The sequence below is a fragment of the Micropterus dolomieu genome, linkage group LG08 (assembly GCF_021292245.1).
Source record: "Micropterus dolomieu isolate WLL.071019.BEF.003 ecotype Adirondacks linkage group LG08, ASM2129224v1, whole genome shotgun sequence".
Classification (NCBI taxonomy): Eukaryota; Metazoa; Chordata; class Actinopteri; order Centrarchiformes; family Centrarchidae; genus Micropterus; species Micropterus dolomieu.
The window spans coordinates 8,047,906-8,065,934 of NC_060157.1; the positions used below are offsets into that span (position 1 = coordinate 8,047,906).

Here is an 18,029-nt window from a genome sequence, read left to right on the forward strand (position 1 = left end):
TTCAGTGGGGAATTTTAATAAGATGAAGAGAATCACAATAGCAGGTGGTTTCAGAAAAGCGTTTGGCTAGACACAAAACACAGATCTTTTGCTCCCTTTACTTTAACACCAACCAGCTCAGATCGTTCATTCCCCAACAGCGGTCTGACTCTGTAAATACCCGCACCATTAATAAATAGTTCAGTCTTTCCTCACAGGGCAGGCAAGTTGTGTAATGTGCAAGTAATCTTCAAGGGAAGAAAACAGAATTAGGAGGAAATGAAAGCCCTCAGCATGTTTTCCCCACATTTTTATTAAATAATATGAAAGCAGATTTTACTGCTTCCTCACACTCTCATTGGTTCATTCTCCTGTATCTCTCTATGTTTCTTTTAGAGATCTGCTTTTGCTCTAATCACTGCGTATCATAATTTCTGTGCGATGGGGGGGGGAGGGGGTGGGGTTAATGAGCCTGTTGCTGTGTTACAGTATTCGTCACAAACAAAAAGTGAATCCATTGCAACTGAATTATTGAGCCATTAACATACGTTCAATCAGTTTTCAGATATTACTGTAGAGAGAGGGCTCAGATCTTTGCCCAATATGTGGGTCGCTTTGGTTGGTTTATGTCATGTCATTAGCATACTTCTTTTGATGTCAGCAGGAATTGTCTATTCTCATTTGTATTCTCAGTGTGTACTCATAATCGAAAATATCAGAGAAAGTGGGTATGCCATCTGGGGTGTGAGCACGGTTGGCATTTTGTGTGCATGGGTGCCAGTCCTCCATTCTCCCCTTCTTTCTAGCTGCCTCCTTCTCTCTCCCGCTTCATCGTCCTCACTCACTTTTTTTTGTCTATCTCTGGGGGGGATTTGTGCTGACTGAAGCAGTTTGCGCCAGGCACCAGCTTTGCTGTTTGGAAGAGGAGCGGCACGCAGCTGAGAGTGGCAGAGAACGAGAGAGAAAAACAGAGAGAGCAGAAGGGAAAGTCACTTGCGATAGAGGGTGGGAGAAAAATGGCTTATGCACCATTTGCCTTTAGATACACTGCCCAGTTGAAATAAATCAGAATGGTTACCAAAGAATGATAGAGCTGCTATAAGGAGAGATCTGCAGTGGAGAGAAATGGATGAGCAGGCTGTGGGTAAAGGCTTCTCTGGATTTCGTATTAGCTCTAGATGCTTTAGGGAGGGTTTTGTGCCTGGTGGGTGAAAATAAATGGATTTTGATAAGAGGGTATACAAGGAAGTGAGTTAGAGATTTGGCCACAAGAGAAAGCAGATTTCATACAGGAAAATGTCTTTCCTCAAAGCCTGTTTGAGTTAAACAGATTTGTGTGTAAGAAGAGAACAGGAGAAAGAGAAGATCTACATATTTTTGAAAGATATGCGAGATAAGAGGAGATGTTTTTGGTTTGTTTTTTGGATTGATGAGCAAAGCGAAACGAACCACAAAGACAGTGCAGTTTAGGGACACACAAAATGCCATGTAAGTCGTGTCTGCACTCTGCAGCAAACGCTGATAGGTACTGGTATCAAAGGCAGCACATTGCGGGGCTGCTAAGAAAGGCTTGTGAGGTAGGGACAAAGTTGAGAAGGAATGATGCTATCATCTCTGCATTGTGTGCCATAGATCTGTTCTCATGCAAAGGGTGTTGTAATCTCTATACTTTTACGGAATCCATCCCTATCTTCTAAGCATTAAATCTGTGCGTTGTGTCCCCACCCCCTGTTTTGGTGACATGGCTAGGGGAGAGGGTGGGTGGTAAAGGGGGTTGAAGAGCTAGAGCAATGTGGAGGATTTATGTTACTGGCAGCTACATTAGAATTCACTCTGCCTCTCCAAGACAGATGCTCTCGCTCTTGCTGTCTGTTTATCACACAGACACACAATAGCATACAGCCTCTGCCAGCAGCTTCATAATGTTAAATCAGAGCACAATCACTGGGTTCCTTAACAAATCATAAACAGCTGATTGAACATGGTGCTGATGGCAATGCTGCCCCCTTTGGTGTTGAAGAGTGATACTCCCTCTAACTCAAGATTGGTCGTTGTTGTGTGTCGAGTACCTGTCTCTGTCAGCCAGTGCCTCTTCCCTCCCTGCATCCTTTTTTTCCTTCCTGTCTTTGTTTCTTTCTCCCTATCTCCCCCCTCACTTTTTCCTGTAGTGTTTGACCAATTCATTCTTTCCCTTTCCTGTTCTCGCAGTTATTTTCTGTTGTAACACAGCTTTTCCTGCTGCTCAAACTTTACACTGCAATCAGATTTCAATTTCATTTAGATAGCCCTAGTATTTATTTTCCCCCTTTATCCCTGTGGCTTCAGCTCTTCGTCACTCCATCCATGCATTTTCTAACAACAGACAAACAACACAGAGGAGAAATCCAATTTCGCCACTAAGTGTGCTGTATAGAGGATGTGACATTTAATTTCTTTAGGGACTTGTTTTCCAGGAGGCTCTGGCTTTCTGAGGTCAGTGGGCAAATAGCCTGCTTCCAATACTTTGCACAGGGGGGAAAAAAATCTATTTATTACCTAGAATTCATCAGGTAATGCTGTGATCAACTGCGGCTAACACACACACACACAATCATTAACTTTCCTCAGCATGTTGATTTAATTAATGATCAAGCTACTGATGCTTGTGTAAGGGCTGTGGCAGAGTTGCCAGCTACAATAGATCTCAGTGGAAAGGATATTAGCTGTAATGATGCTAATTTAATACGTATGTCTGTCTTAGTTTCTGCACTTTCCTTTCCCATGCCATGTCTTATGTTGTCTCTTTCACGCAGTCTTATGTGTTTTTCAGATGTGATCACAATAATGATATAAGATGCATAAAATGGCTTTCAGGGTTTAATGACTCAAATAAATGTAGTGCGTAGTACTAGGCTCTGATTTGTTCAGTAACAATATTAAAAAACGATCTATTTAAAATGACGTGCCATGCTTTTCTGGGATTTCAGAAGAAATGAGAGAATACAAACACACCTTCCCGTTGCTTATTGCTTAATTTCAGGTTGGACTCAGTAATATAATTCATAACCTTCGTCTTTATATGTGTGTATGAGTATGTGTGAGCACTAAAATATGTATGTGTTGTTATCTAAGTGTGGCACACCTGTGTGCATGATATCCTCTACCTCTTTCAGGTGTTCTCTCAGTCCTTCACAGCCTCCTATGCTATCTACACTGTGGCTAATGGGTAGGTGGAATCATGAATGCTAATGCATGGGCTGCACTGGGCATGAGCGTTACCAATGCAAGCAGACATGCAGATTTTTTTCAGAACTTTCCCCAAATTGTGTCTCATCGAATCAGAACCTCATGTTTCTGTCAGACATACATTCATTCATCAATGTTCTTTCCAGGTGCCATATCCCAACATGAGGTTTGTACTGTACTTCAGATATCACTGCCTGAGATTCATATTCTGTATTATATCAGTGGACAAATCTCTGTGGCAGCTGTGGATGATTCCTGGAACTTATGAGGAATGGTTCTGGAAAGGATTTCAGGAGGACCTGCAGTATTAATCATTGCTTGAGTATGCCTAGGAGGAAAATGTTTGCCTGTCCCAAGGAAGAGAATAAGAGCAGCTAGAAATATGGAAAAAGAAATGTTGCACTCATGCATGAACCTGTCTTTTGTTTTCCCTCTCTGCATCTTGCTCTTTTGTCCTCACAGTACAGCAAAGCTCAAGGCCAGGGCATGGATGGATCTCTGAGGGCTTTAAACAGGACACTTATCCCTAATGAAGGGCTTATGTCTGAGTTTTTGTGTGTGTTCCAGGGATCTGCTGGAGCTTAACACTCCAGAGAGGGCGAAGGCAGTGCTACAATACGCTTCCTGGGGGCCACAGGGGAACCAGCTGGTAAGCCAGGCGGCCAGACTAATTTACCGGATCAATGTGTTTAGTGCATCAACTATACCTGCCAATAATATTAGAAGATTTTCTAAAACGTTACATTCTATAATAATAATATAATTTGTTCATGAATGGAGCCTCCATATCACTTTCATAATGATTACATCAGTGGTATAGACGAACTCCATGTTAGAGGTTATTGCAATGACTCTGTTGCTGTAATGGAGTAGTTGTACACGCAAAATATAATTAATCTACCTTCCCTGTGATGTAATTTGCTTTTGCTGCTATGTCATTGCTCATCTGCAGCATATTAACTAGCAAGTAAAGATGTATTGGCTTTCACTTGTGTGTGTGTGTGCTGGCTGATGATTCATTCACTCATGGACAGCGCCCGGCGCTCTATTCAGGCAGCCAGCGAGGGAGCCTGTACTGTCTTTGATAATAGATTGCCGCTGTCTCTCTGTGCTGCTCATGCCAGGCCTATGTGTTTGACGGAGATATCTACTACAAGCCAAGTGTGACCAGCAAACCCCTGCGTCTCACAACCACAGACCAGGAGCAGAATGTGGTGAACGGCCTCTCTGATTGGATTTACGAAGGTACAATGTATTCCAGCTTCACCAGAAATTTTTCACACTTAGACCATAGAGAGAAAAAATGTAAAACCAAGTTGACAGTAGTAATCATAAATAACAGGTGTATGCTTTGAGTTTGTCAGTAACACTGTCTTTTTAAACAGAGGAAGTCCTCTTGACATATGTTGCCCACTGGTGGTCTATGGATGGGGCCCGGCTAGCATACCTCACCATAAACAACTCTGCCACACCTGTGATGGAAATACCTCACTTCTTAGGTGGTCTCTACCCCTCCAATGTTGTCTTCCCATACCCAAAGGTAAAACTGGTTTAAAACAAGACTCAAGTCTACAGCCATGCTAGCTGCTCTGTGAGGCTGCGCAGTGGTGCTTTGACATTACAATACATTTATTCATTCAGCTGATGCTTTTAACCAAAGCAACTTACAATTGCTATACATATCAGAGGTCGCACGCCTCTGGAGCAACAATGGGTTAAGTGTGTTGTTCAGGGACACAATGGTGGATGGGTTAGAGTGGGAATCAAACCCAGGTCTCTCACACCAAAGGCATGTGTTTTATCCACTGCCCCATCACCACCCAGAACCTGAGCTGAACATTAATATGCTAACAGATTCACAATGACAATCTACAATCACTCTATTAGTTTGGCGTGCTAACATTAAGTAACTCTAAACATAAAGTACAGCTGTGGCTGGTAGAATTGTCATTAGTTTTAGCAGGTATTTAGTCAGAAGCCAAAATATTGGTCAAATTAAATGATGTTGCAACACAAACATTTAAGAGATACACAAAGTTATTACAATTCATCCTGAGGGGAATATGAATGTCTGTACCAAATGTCATGGCTGTCCATCCAATTGTGGAGACATTTCACTCAAACCTACAAGTCAACCTCATGGTGGATCACTGTCTCTGTGGGGAGCCGAAAAAATGACACAATTATGGTCTGCCCTTGCCATTCCTGCTAACATGGCTAAAAAGATTTGCCAAAACTTACACTTAACATTGATCTGATCTTTTTTTTCTTTTTCTTGTGCTCACAGGCTGGCTCAAGTATCCCATCAGTCAGTCTGTTTGTGGTGAACCTGTATGGTCCAGCTCACACTCTCGAGATGGTGCCTCCTGACTCCCTCAGGGCAAGGTAGTACATCTTGGTAAATGTAAAAACAAAATAAACCTTACAGACTTGAGACACCAGCTGTCAGAAACGATTAGACGAGTCCAAATTCCTCCCCCCTTCACTGCTTTTTTTTTTCTTTGCACCACTTTCCAATCCTTTCCCTGTGTATCATTTTCTGCATCGCCTCTTCAGAGACAGCTACATCTCTATGGTGACTTGGATCAGCAGCACCCGCCTCGCGGTTCGTTGGCTCAATCGTGCCCAGAACCAATCAGTGCTCTGCGTGTGCGAGGCCACCACAGGGGCATGCTCAGAGGTGAGTGGTCATCAGTCGTTCCACATTAGTAATCCAAACCGCCCCCGCTGCAATATAGAGCTTTAATATAATTTTTACTTTTTTTTTCACACTGTGTTGGGAGTTAGGATTGATTTCCTTATGCTCTCAAATGTCTACTGGCTGGATTAATATTTAAGGTCATTTCTTGCATGAGAAGAATTTTCACTGATGTACTGCAGTATTTTATTGCCTATTCCCTTTCTGTAAATCCTCACAGATTTCAGTTACCAAATGTCAGTTTTTCATTATTGCTATATTTAATAATAATAAAATACGCTACATTTAATTATACAATGCTACCGTAACAAGCTTAATATGTTGATGTAAGTGCATTGTAAATGACTAATACATTTCTCTATATTTTGTGATTCTAAATCAACAGAAACATAAAATGGCCATGGACATAATGAGAAACCAACGACAGGTATGGATTGCTCATTTCAGAAAGTCTGTTTTACACCAATTTATCACTTCTGTCTTTCTTTTGACTCACTATTTTTCTTCAACAGGATGTGCCATTGTTTTCAGCAGACGGCTCTATGTTTTATACAATCATGCCAGCAAAACAGGGCGCTCGTGGAGAGTTTCACCACATCGCCGGTCTTTCAGCCCAGGTCAGTTTGAGGGCCTTGTATCAAATTGGTCATTAACATTTCATGCAATGTAATTAAGATGTCAGCAGCATAGACCCTCAATTCTGGTTTGCTTACAATCTCCTCCTTCTCTCTTATTATTAAAACAATTAGTTTGCCTCTGTTTTCTCCCTAATTACTTAAACACCACTTTTATCTAATGGTGGTTTGCCCTTTACAATAATGCAGGAATTCTCTTCAGTTCATTTCAGTTTAAGTCATCCTCACCCGGGCAGTTAAACCTGATACTGCTCTTTTAAAAACATATTTTATACAGAGGGAAATGACATTGCGTTTCTGTTTTTCTCAATTCTCATTAAAGAAAGGACATCATAGTTTAGGCTTCATAGTTGCTCTCCTGTGTCTCTTTGACTTCAGTCCCAATGTCAAAATCAACAATAATTAAAAAGTACTGTTTCTAAACTCTCTCTGTAGCCATCCCTGCCTTCATTTGGTTTAACTTTATGAACATATATTCATTTTTTCCCCCATCCTCTGACACACTCTTTCCATATCGCTGCCCTATTTTTATTCTGTATATCTTCCTGCTTCTACACTCTTCTTCATCTCTGTTTCTCTGTGTAACGCAGCCTGCCATCCCCTCCGTTCCTCCTCGCTTCTTGACATCAGGGAGCTGGGATGTCACCTTGCTCTGCGCGCTAGACGAGAAGGCTGGGAAAATGTGTGTGAGAGCCACAGTGCTTGGGGCCGGGTTGAATCACCCTTCAACTCTTTAAACAGCTCACATCTCCTCTCTATGAATGTACAAGTGACAGGGGGTAGAGTAGAATAGTGGCCATCATTAAACTGATCACCTCTTGCTGTAAGCTTAGAACAAATTCTAGACATGTCGGCTGCTGGAGAGCAAATAAGACTGTCTAAACTAAAAGGGCCATTTTAACATGTAGTATTGATCTTGGTTAAAATGCCAAAGGAATTGGCTTTGACCCTGTCAATGCTTGTGGCAAAACATTTCCACTGAAAAGGGTTGACGGATTACTTACACTTGACCAGTGCAGATTATTGCTTTAATCTGTCTTTATCCTGCTGTGGCCAGAAACCCCTCCTGAACCAATTGACTGTTGTGTGAGCATCACAGATAATCAAGGAAGGTCAATTTTAGTTCTAGTCAGTTGTTTGCACTAGTAAGGCCCACTGGGTTGATACTGCTCTTGCCTACAAACAAGTAATTCTGTCACACAATACACTTACATTCATATTGAAGTGGGAAGCCAACATACGTACTCTGATGTATATCCACTGCTCAAACGTTTTAAATAACTTTTGCTAATGGTACAATTACATGTGATAAACTAATTTTATTAGTGTGTTGAAGTATGTAAATCTGTGTATTCTTACAGAATAATTCATATCCTGAATAGTTATGAGGTGAAGATAACCAAAGGTGACTGAATAGTGTTGAGTAACGTGCTGTTTCTGTGGTTTGTTTTTCAGCTATTTCCTGAGCGCAGAGGAATCCAGACAGAGCAGACACCTTTACAGGTGAGCATACTTCCATGTGAAAAGCAGTCTAACCTTGACCAATAAAAACACATATACATACATATTCTCTACAGTGCTACAAACACATACAACATTGACATTATCCTTTACATACAATGTCTTCTGGACTAAAACAGACTATATACATTTTTGAGAGCTGCTTTTTCATTCAATCCAACTTTAATCCTAAGACTTTTATAATGCCAGCCCCATTGCTAGCATGTAGCTATGGTAGCATGTCTTGTTCTAATACAAAAGTCTACAGGCAAGGCTCAGTGGTGCGTTGAGCTAATTGTTATGACCTGGCTCAAAAGGCCACAACAAAAGGGAGACACACCATGGTAGAAGTTTGACAAAATATGTTTATTTAAAACAAAATGAACCAAAGGCCGGTGCGAAAGTAAAGGTGATAAAGTATGAACATCAGTGGTTTCTTGTCAGTGGTTATTTGCTTTGCAGTTGTCTGGTCATAAACCAAAGTATAAGACAAATAAATCTAATGATGGAACTTCTTATCGTCCTGAGGGGGGACATGATTGTCTGAATCAAACTGAGTAGCAATCCATCCCATAGTTTCCAAGACATTTCACTTAAAACTAAAAATGTAAACCTCATCACGGCGCTAGTTAAAAAGTCAGGGGATCACCAGTCAGTTGGATTTATTCTCTGGGATCCATGACTATACAAAACCCCAATCCATCTAATAGTAAGGGTCTAATTGATAATTCGGTCTGTACCAAAGTGGTAGACTGACTTATGGGCCAAATGACATAACAATCATGACATCTCCAGAAACAAGCCACTATGCCTAAAAAAGCAAGCAGAAGAGTAAGTGCACATTTATTCTTACGTGCTGCAGGTGCACCAGATGAACAGCTGAATTTATACATTTATAACAGAAAAAAGCCTACTTAGTGGACAAGGACTCTGTGCTGCTGAGGCCCGAGTCAGTGAGACTTATGGTCCCCCTGTGATTAACACACTGGTCTGTTCCCTCACCAACCTCCTAGGTTTCATATCTTTTTATTAGCTTACATGGCTTTGGGCTTCAGTATATAGCACAATATTATGGAGGAGGGATGATGGCTGTTTAAACTTGGTCTGTGATTAATCCTGTATAAAATTTGTAGGCAGTGGAGAGGAGTTGGACATTTAGAGACAACAGAGCAATCTGTATAACAGCTTTTGTGTCTAGACTTATTGAACCCCATTTGTTTCTGAAAAGTCACCTGCCTAAATAGTTTGTCTCAAGACACTCTCTCTTTTCCTTAGTATCTTAGCAATCAGTTGACCCTCTCCTGGAGCAAATCAAACCTCTTTAGACTGTCCTATTCTTTTAAAGTCTGGTCAATAACCCTTCTCCTATTTTCAAGTGTGGACCTGGATGGAGTGTTTCACCGCCGGTGCATCTCCTGTGACCTCATAGATGGATGTCGCTTCTTTAAAGCTGAATTCAGCCCCAATCAAACCCACTTCACTCTCTACTGCTTAGGTAAATCAGACACACACACATACAGGCTTGCAAGGACAGTTGGTTTAATAATGTTGTCTTTTGAACAAATCCCCAGGCCCTGGAATCCCTAAAGTGACAGTTCACCGTACAAAGGACCCCTCTAGTGAGTGTTACATCTGCTTGTCTGACTAATGGTATAATCACACAGACACACACACACACACACAGAAAAATAAGCTGTCTGTAGTTTTGTGTGACTGCCTGCAGGGCGCAGTATATTCAAGCACATTAAAATGTAGATTAATTAATTTCATACTTGTGAACACTTCCCTCTGTCTGTGACTCTCAGTTAGAGCTGTTTCCTTGGAGATAAAAGGACTTGGCCTCTCAACCTGATGAGCTACTGTGTCTGTCCTGATGTTTAGAATTAAAAATCTTTTTCTCCTGTAGGATATGTCCTCTTGGAGGATAACAGCCCTCTATCTAAAGCTCTGGAGGACAAGAGGCTCCCTGAGACCCTGTTCAGGACACTCCCAGCAGACAACCATGGTACAACAAAGAAACCATTGGCCATATTTTGTGGTTTGATATTTAGGATATTAGCCACGCAAATACATTCACAGAGCATTCTTAGATCCCCTTCAGTGCATTTCTCAAGCAGTCACACTAAATTATGGAGTGAGAATGCAGTACCGGCTTCAAGTATCTCAGCCTGGAAGAGACAAATATAGCAGTAATTTCTTCTACTTGGTGATTGGGTAATTAATGTGGCACAATGTCTACCCTCAAGGACCAGCACCAAGTATTCTCTCAAAGTGTGGTTGTGCAGGTGTGTTCGTGTTTTTTTAAAAAGATTTTTTTATATATATATATTTTATGTGCTTCAGAGTTTCAGATGTATTTCAGGCTGAGGCTCTAAAGGTAGTAGTAATCCTAAAATGTCTATGTCCACCTTGTTCAACCCTTGTTTGCTTTCCTTAGATCTACACCTGAAACTATCTCTCCCTCAGGGTTACGAGGCCAACCTGCACCCTCTCCTCATCATTGTGTAAGCATCACTGAACAATATCGCTAAAATAGCCCTAGGCTTTTCTTCATTCTTCCACGTTGCAACATCAACAACAACAACTGTCACTGTACTAGCTGACCATGTTCGTCTTGTTGCTCAGGGATGGCGTTCCTGGCAGTCAGTCGGTGACAGAGGAATTTGCCCTCGACTGGCCTCAGGTCCTCTCCGGCACATACAATGTGGCCTTGGCCTGGGTGGACGGCAGGAGTGGGGTTGGCCGTGGACAGAAGACCACAGCTGTGGATCCACGCAAGCTTGGCTCACTTAGAGTCAAAGATTATCTTGGAGTTGTAGAGTCAGTACAGTTATGCACAACATAAGGCTGTATAATTGACACATAAGAATAATGCCTGTGAATGGGTAAGCTAACTGAGTGTGTGATATTTTCACAGGTTGTTGATGCGACTGCCTTACATTGATGATCGTCGGATGGTCCTCTATGGCAAGGTTACAACATTTTCCTTATTTGAAAACTCAGTCCTCCTATTGAAGCCATCAAAGCTATCACATGATTTGTTTTTTAGCACTTCTTTTCGTTTCTCCCTACAGGCATTTGGGGGTTATTTAACACTCAAGATGTTAGCTGCAACAGATAAGCTCTTTCAATGCACGGCTGTTGTGGCGCCGATAACTGACTTCAGGCTTTATAGTGAGTTGAGACCATGTCAGTAACTATTCAAACAGTGAGGCCGTGGGAATAGTGATAAAACAGAGACACTGTTCATGTATTAGAGTAAAAGTTATTCCACATTTTTCAGGTGCTGCATTCTCAGAGAGGTATCTAGGCCTTCCAGCAAAGGAGGAGCATGTTTACTCGGTGAGGCTCTTAAGCTAATGAACTCAACTATTCAGGTGTAAATGATTTTGATAACAATGTTGTCAATGATAATGGTTGTGGATGTACACTCAGTTACAAGTTAATTCTGTCCAATACAACAGTCCTCCAATAAATATGTGACTTCATGTTAGTTATAACATTCAGTAAAACTGAAACTGTTTTAAAGAGGTGTTGATTCAGCTAAAGCCCTCATAATGTGAAGGTATATCTTTTCAGACCGCCTCTTTGCTGGAGGACGTAAACAAGCTGAAAGATGAGAATTTCCTTATTCTACATGGAACTGCGGATGGTGAGATTTTGTTCAATTGTTATGAGTTTGAGAGTTTATTCTTTATTTTTTCACCTTTAATTTCAATGTATGTGTGTGTTTGGCCAAAGCAAGGGTACACTTCCAGCACAGCGCTGAACTCCTGAGTCGACTTGTGAAGGTGGAAGCCAACTACTCACTGCAGCTGTACCCGGACGAGGGCCACATCCTGAGAGAGCCGCGCAGCATCCAGCACTTCCAGCGGACAGTGGTGAACTATCTCCAATCCTGCTTAAAGCACAGCGTCCTTCTAGATCCCATAGAGGATGAAGATGAAGAAGATGACTGAAACCAGAGCCCCTTTCCTTCTTCTGGAAGGACTCTCTTAGGACTGTATGCCATCTTATGCATTACCTTGGGTCGGATTACGAGGCACAAGAGCACAGGAGTAGGGACCAAGCACATCAGATCACCTCCTACAACTTCTGGAAAAATTGATGTATTTCTGCTGTTATACTGTATGTTTGAGGCATTGTTTGTTTACAAAATTCACCTGAGATGATGTGGACTAGAATGCTACTGATTCTGCCAAACGTTTACAAAGATTATAAAACATGCATGTCGTAATGGCTGCATGATGTGGATTAGTTTACATTGCATTTTCCGTGTTTTGCAAATCTAAATCTCACCCATCAGGGTTAAAATCTGTGAACAGCTGGAAACGCCCTAAAAGACCTAAAAATTCCCAAAAGCTTAACACAATTAATGACTTATTAATGCAGGTAAGACTAAAGGATCACATTCAGATTAATGCAGATCCCAGTCATACAAAATCACACAATTGAGACAGGTCTGAGAGATGAATACAAGAGATTTGAATCCTAAACTCTAAACATGCAAACTGGCCCTACTGGTCAGTGGCCTTAGCAGACTCTCCACGATCTTTAAGATGTTATTGTAAAATCTGAGTTATTTAAGGTCTTAGGTCTTTAGGTGTTCCTGGCTTAAATGGATCCTTCTAAATGTGCCAAACACATTTTGTGGATTTTATCCACTGGTTTTATTAGCATTACTTGCAATTGCACCACAAGCTCTGATTCAAGAATGATTGCAAGAATGTCTGTCTGTCTATATAAGTCTGTCTATTTACTGTATTTGGAAGTACAGTATGTTTCTGTTTTGATACATCTTGGCATTTTAATCATTCCTTGTGTATTGCAGAATTAAAATATTTATTTGGACAAACTGTTATTGCCATTATAGGCCACAAAGGTAGTTGACAATGGGCTTGCCCATCAAGCTATCAACCAAACCACACTGGTAAACTGCATGCAGTTGGTTTGAAAACAAATGCCCTTGACTCTAGACAACCAGCTACTCCTTTTTCCAGCAATCCTTGACAATAAAGTTGGAACCTCTTGTTTTACAGCAAAACTCCACTTTGGTCCCTTCATTAATCATGGCTGGCTGTAGTCTAAGAGAGCCATTTGGAGGGAAAATTGTGATTCTGAAATTTATTTTACCTATCATGTGCTAACACTTGATCTCTGCCAAAGTATTGCTTTGACATTCACAACAAATATTATCTACCATTACTGCTCTAAATGGCTACAAAGATCATGACCACTGATTTTAGGTTTTTCAAAGCAGGTCTGAAAGGGATCCATTTCTGGCTCCCAACACTGATTGATTGTGAGTAACATATGCTGAAACTGGACGCTAAAAATATCACACTGAGGACTAATATTTAGGTGTAGATAGGGTAATTTGCAAAACATTATACCCTTAAACCTTATTTTGCACATTGTACTTGAGCAACATGTAAGATGCCCTTTAACTGCACCTGTGCAAAGAAAGTATTTGTACTTAAACTTAATAAATAAAGATTAGTGGAGATGATAATCCTTATTGGATTATTCAGACAAGGGTGCCTAATCAACTGTTATCACTATCACATTAATTTTGCTTCAACTGAATAGAAAAGCTACCTATAAAACTTGTTCTTGAACAGACCCTGATCGTCAGATGTCGTCACAAACAAAGGGAGGGCCTATAGCCAATCAGCGTACGCCCAATGGCCTTCTAGCCAATCAGATCCATATACGCCGTTGTACCGATCCAGCCCTTCGTCCAATCGACAATGCTGCTATGTGCGGGCCTGAATCCCTCTTCAACCTTCTGATTTCTGGAGGGGCACCTTCAACCTGCTCCGTGGTGCACTGGCAGCGGATTCCTTTAGTTGTAAAGAACAAGTGAAAACACTTTTACACAGACACAATGTCCTTTCTTACTGTCAGCAGGTTAGCACCTAAACTCCTCAATTCAAAGGTAAGAGGACTAGAAACGGCCTTGATATCACTTCAGTCAAAGTTGTGGACGTTACCTTGGAAGCTAACGTTAGGTTAGCAGGCTAACGACATAATGGCATCCTAGTTAACGTTAGCTAGCTTAGCCTTGTTAACCAGAGTGTGAAATGCAGTTGAGCAAGAGCGTGGCTAATAATAATTGCTAAAATAGTGCAAAGGGGTTTAAGAGCATGTATTATTTGTTGCTGATTTATATGTGGATGCTAAAACGTTTGAGTTGTACTGTTTGATAACTTGTGTCCTGTTTAGCTAACATTAGCATAGGAGCCGTTGCTCTCTATGCTGGCCTGCCCTGGACAGTTTTTTTTTAAACCAGCAAGTTATAGACCAGCTGCGTTAACTTGGTGCTACGGTACGACCTCGCCTGTCCTGTTTCTGTGTTAGTAGTAAATGTTTATTAATTTTGACCGGTTGAACACACAGCGATTGCTTTTTAACCCATCTTCAGCTTTGTGTTTCTTCCCCGTTGACCTTCACGTTTAGATATTAGCCAACAATTGTTTTAACATATGACGAGGTCCTCAAAACATGTTGTATGTTCTCAAAAATGTAAAAGCTCCATAAATCTGTATTATAGTGTGGGTTCAGACTTCTAACATCAGTTTAAAATGTCATCTCAGTTGGCAGATTGTACAAGTTTATTGTGTGATTACGAAATGGTAATTGCTTTAATACTTAACAGAATATGTCATAATTACACCACCTGATGGCATAGTGTGCTTTGGTCAGCCTGCTGATACACTGTCAGCCATGAAGTAAGTTGACTGTCCATGCTGACTGTAACCTTCCAGTGACTGTAACCTACTGTCTTACTCCAGTGACCTCTTCTTTTCCTCCTCGTGGACTACTCCTTACTGACATATCAACTTGTGTCATCCACTACTGAAACATTTCGATTAACTTTACTAGATGTTCCTCCTCTCAAACAAGTAGTCAGTGACTAAATGGTTTCCTTCCTTGAACTCTGTACACACTGGGTGGTATCGTGCCCCCGTTATCGGCCTTGCAATTAGGAAAATGTAGAGATAACTTGTGTCAGCCTCACCTTTTCTCTTCTATCAGTTGTAATCTTTACTCAGGAGAGTTATTAGGAAGCAGTTTTTTTGTATTTACATATATACATACTTTGACCATATAATAGTTTCTTTCAACTATGACTGAAAATCATTCCCAGGATTGAGAGAGAGTGCAGTATAAACATGTGGTCTTATACTGGCTTCTTGCTTCAGATAATTTTAGTTTTTAAGAAGAGGAAGTTGACTTTCATGTATCTTTGGATTTTTTGTGTTCAAAACCTGCTTCTTAAAAGTGCAGTATTTTTCTGGACTTTGGTTGATGAGGATTGATTTTTAATAAATGCATAGTTTATTACTTGGCATTAGGTAGCAGTTAACTGTCACAAATGCATGTGTGTGTGCTATACACAAAGCTTCTTCCTGCGGCCAGGTTGTATATTTAGAACAGACACAAAACAGTTGTGTTTGCTATACACAAAGCTTCTTCCTGCGGCCAGGTTGTATATTTAGAACAGACACAAAACAGTTGTGTTTGCTATACACAAAGTTTCTTCCTCAAGCCAGGTTGTAGGTGTAGTTTTGTGTTTTTCACGTGTTTCTTTTAATGACATCCTCTGGACTGACACTTCTGGGCAGTGTAGTTGCTCAACTTTTCTCCCAGCCAGGAAGTGAGCGAGTCAAACTGGGCTCTATATTTAAGACCCTGAGCCGTAACTTAATCTCCCTCTCTCAGCTCTGTAGAGTCTGTGTGGTGACTAAAGATCCTACCTTTTGTTTCGGTGAACCTTATCTGCCCTTTATCTACTCTCACCAATTGTGGTTACAGGGAGGGGATCCCATTGGGAACAGAGCCAGCTGTTCCCTAGACTCCTCTTTCTCCCATTGATTATATTAATAATCTGACAGGAGTCCTGTGTCAGTGGTGAGCAGCAGCAGGCTCAATTTCTCATTACTGTCACTGAGCTTCCAACAAGATTACTAGCCTCCAAACACTTTTCATAAACAGGGCCAGTAGTTTTTTAATCTCTCTACATTCTCTAGTGTTGAACCAGAAACGGACCAAGGGCTTAAGAACAAAAGCAATAGTTATAGAGAAATGTTTAAGTCGCTGTGTAATGTGTGAATGATCTTTTCCATCACATAGCTTCTGGGCAAATACCTGCCAGACTTTCAAGAACACCGAGCTAAATGGGAAACACTGAAAATCACCTGTATATTTCCAGACTATATTTCTAGTCTTATCTGAGTCATGCAAAAATCATCGTATCAAAATGTCCTTTATTTATCCTTTATTTACCATTTTGTGGTGAGTCATCTTGCAGCATGTTAATTACAATACAAAAGCATGTCCTGAATTTAATGAGTTAAACAGAAGACAGCATTTCAGAATATCACATTTCACACAAAACCTGTTTGAATGACACCAGCATCAGAATTATGGAAAACTGGAAACCACATGAGCGCATGAATCAATCATACATTTTGGACTGGTGATTGTGTGGCATGTGATGTTTTTTTTTTTTTTTTTAATGGCACACACTGGTGCTGTTTGATAGAGGTGGAACAATGTTTGGATGACTAGAACATCTTCACATCATTGGCAATCAGTTGAAAGCCTTCAGTTAGTGAATGGATTTCTTTGGTGGGGTTATCCTCCATGCATCAGGTGAAATGTTTTTGGTCTGTAGATGATTAAGTTTGATTTAAAGCCTGTCTTGGTTTACTCAGTTCATAGATGTTGTTAATTGGAGAACCATCAACAAAAAGAACTGAATTTCTCCATGTATGATGTGGTTCGAAACCATGTCTTTTTGTCATTTCACTCGCTAGCTAATAGGAAGTCATTGTTATTGTCCACAATATTTTGAGGGTTTGTTGTTTTGCTATTAATATTCAAAATCTTATTATTTCTTTGTCTGTTCGCAGAATGCCACCTACTTCCTTGTGGCTGCCAGAAATGCCAGTGCATCAACAACAGTAAGTACACTCTATTCACTCCAAATTTGTCTGCTTTCTTCAAAGTTTCCTGCATTGCTAATCTGTAGTGTAAGTGCTAATCTGTGTGCAGCATTTGAAAAAGGTACTGGTTTTATCTCTGTTCTCTTGTGTATTAATAGAACACTGGCCTTTTGTGGAGCTGCAGATCAATTTTTTCCTGAAATGTTTACATAGTTTGTTTAACTAGTTCACGTTGGAGGAATGTGTTTTATTTTAAGACCAGGTGCTTATTCAAGGGCATGAGTGATTTAAATGTTGTGTTTTTACAGAATCTGAAGGATGTTTTGGCAGACCTTATCCCCAAAGAACAGACCAGGATCAAGAACTTTAAGCAACAGCATGGAAAAACCAACATAGGACAGGTTACTGTTGACATGGTGAGTTGCTCTTGAGAAGTTGGAAAAAATAAACAGGATTGTTACATGTGTCAAGTGGCCAGAAAAAAATGACCATAAACCAATGAGAATCAAAGCCAGCTGTATTCTTTTAGGAAAGAGCAAGTTGGCCATGGACCTTAATGTAGCTTAGACGTGGCATATTGGCTCCACCTAATCCGTCTAGGCCTGCCCAGCCTTATTTACTGTGTCAGGTATCACTGTTGGGTCATCTCCCTCCGAGGTCACAATAAGAAGCTGTACTGCTTCCTGCCAACAGACATTTTAGCTGAGTCACTCAAACCTCTACTGTACACTGCCAGTTCCTTGCTGCTCACACACATCAATGCAACAACTACGTCATCCTTTTCTGTTTATCACTCACTACACCTCTGACCTCTGGCTAGTTACCATAAGGAATTTTTTAGGTCCTGACTTGGCTCTGTTTCACTTTCAACAACAAGAAGTAAGCGATCAGTTGTGTACCATCTATGTTATGTAAATTTATTTATTAGTAGTATTCAAGTGCATTTTCTAGTGCATGGTATTTAACGTTAAAGAGGATTTTGGTTATTTCTTCCTGTGTTGTAAAAGACCTTGGTAACCAGCATTGGCAATTGCTGAGCCA

At 40.7% G+C, this 18,029-nt stretch overlaps 2 protein-coding genes across 8 annotated transcripts in view; both read left to right on the forward strand.

Annotated features, from left to right (window-relative positions):
• Positions 1 to 13,081, forward strand: part of LOC123975239 (inactive dipeptidyl peptidase 10) — a 22,878-nt gene extending 9,797 nt beyond the window's left edge. For 3 of the 7 annotated variants that reach the window (XM_046056531.1, XM_046056533.1, XM_046056536.1), the window contains 20 exons: positions 3,772 to 3,853; positions 4,329 to 4,449; positions 4,590 to 4,744; positions 5,492 to 5,589; positions 5,761 to 5,884; positions 6,288 to 6,329; positions 6,415 to 6,519; positions 7,128 to 7,219; positions 7,993 to 8,040; positions 9,414 to 9,532; positions 9,609 to 9,656; positions 9,944 to 10,042; positions 10,284 to 10,322; positions 10,475 to 10,541; positions 10,663 to 10,857; positions 10,955 to 11,009; positions 11,112 to 11,211; positions 11,321 to 11,379; positions 11,617 to 11,689; positions 11,779 to 13,081. In XM_046056531.1, the coding sequence (XP_045912487.1) occupies positions 3,772 to 3,853; positions 4,329 to 4,449; positions 4,590 to 4,744; positions 5,492 to 5,589; positions 5,761 to 5,884; positions 6,288 to 6,329; positions 6,415 to 6,519; positions 7,128 to 7,219; positions 7,993 to 8,040; positions 9,414 to 9,532; positions 9,609 to 9,656; positions 9,944 to 10,042; positions 10,284 to 10,322; positions 10,475 to 10,541; positions 10,663 to 10,857; positions 10,955 to 11,009; positions 11,112 to 11,211; positions 11,321 to 11,379; positions 11,617 to 11,689; positions 11,779 to 11,996 (1,939 nt within the window). In that variant the 3' untranslated portion in view covers positions 11,997 to 13,081. Of the gene's footprint in view, positions 1 to 3,131; positions 3,185 to 3,771; positions 3,854 to 4,328; positions 4,450 to 4,589; positions 4,745 to 5,491; positions 5,590 to 5,760; positions 5,885 to 6,287; positions 6,330 to 6,414; positions 6,520 to 7,127; positions 7,220 to 7,992; positions 8,041 to 9,413; positions 9,533 to 9,608; positions 9,657 to 9,943; positions 10,043 to 10,283; positions 10,323 to 10,474; positions 10,542 to 10,662; positions 10,858 to 10,954; positions 11,010 to 11,086; positions 11,212 to 11,320; positions 11,380 to 11,616; positions 11,690 to 11,778 lie in introns of those variants that run through there. The other 4 variants (XM_046056534.1, XM_046056537.1, XR_006826011.1 and 1 more) reach the window with 4 other exon arrangements.
• Positions 13,082 to 13,794: 713 nt separating this feature from the next.
• cs (citrate synthase) overlaps positions 13,795 to 18,029 on the forward strand; it is a 15,467-nt gene continuing 11,232 nt past the window's right edge. Inside the window, exons 1-3 of the mRNA XM_046055700.1 lie at positions 13,795 to 13,975; positions 16,956 to 17,006; positions 17,297 to 17,404. Of these exons, the coding sequence (XP_045911656.1) occupies positions 13,925 to 13,975; positions 16,956 to 17,006; positions 17,297 to 17,404 (210 nt within the window). The 5' untranslated portion in view covers positions 13,795 to 13,924. The remainder of the gene's footprint in view (positions 13,976 to 16,955; positions 17,007 to 17,296; positions 17,405 to 18,029) is intronic.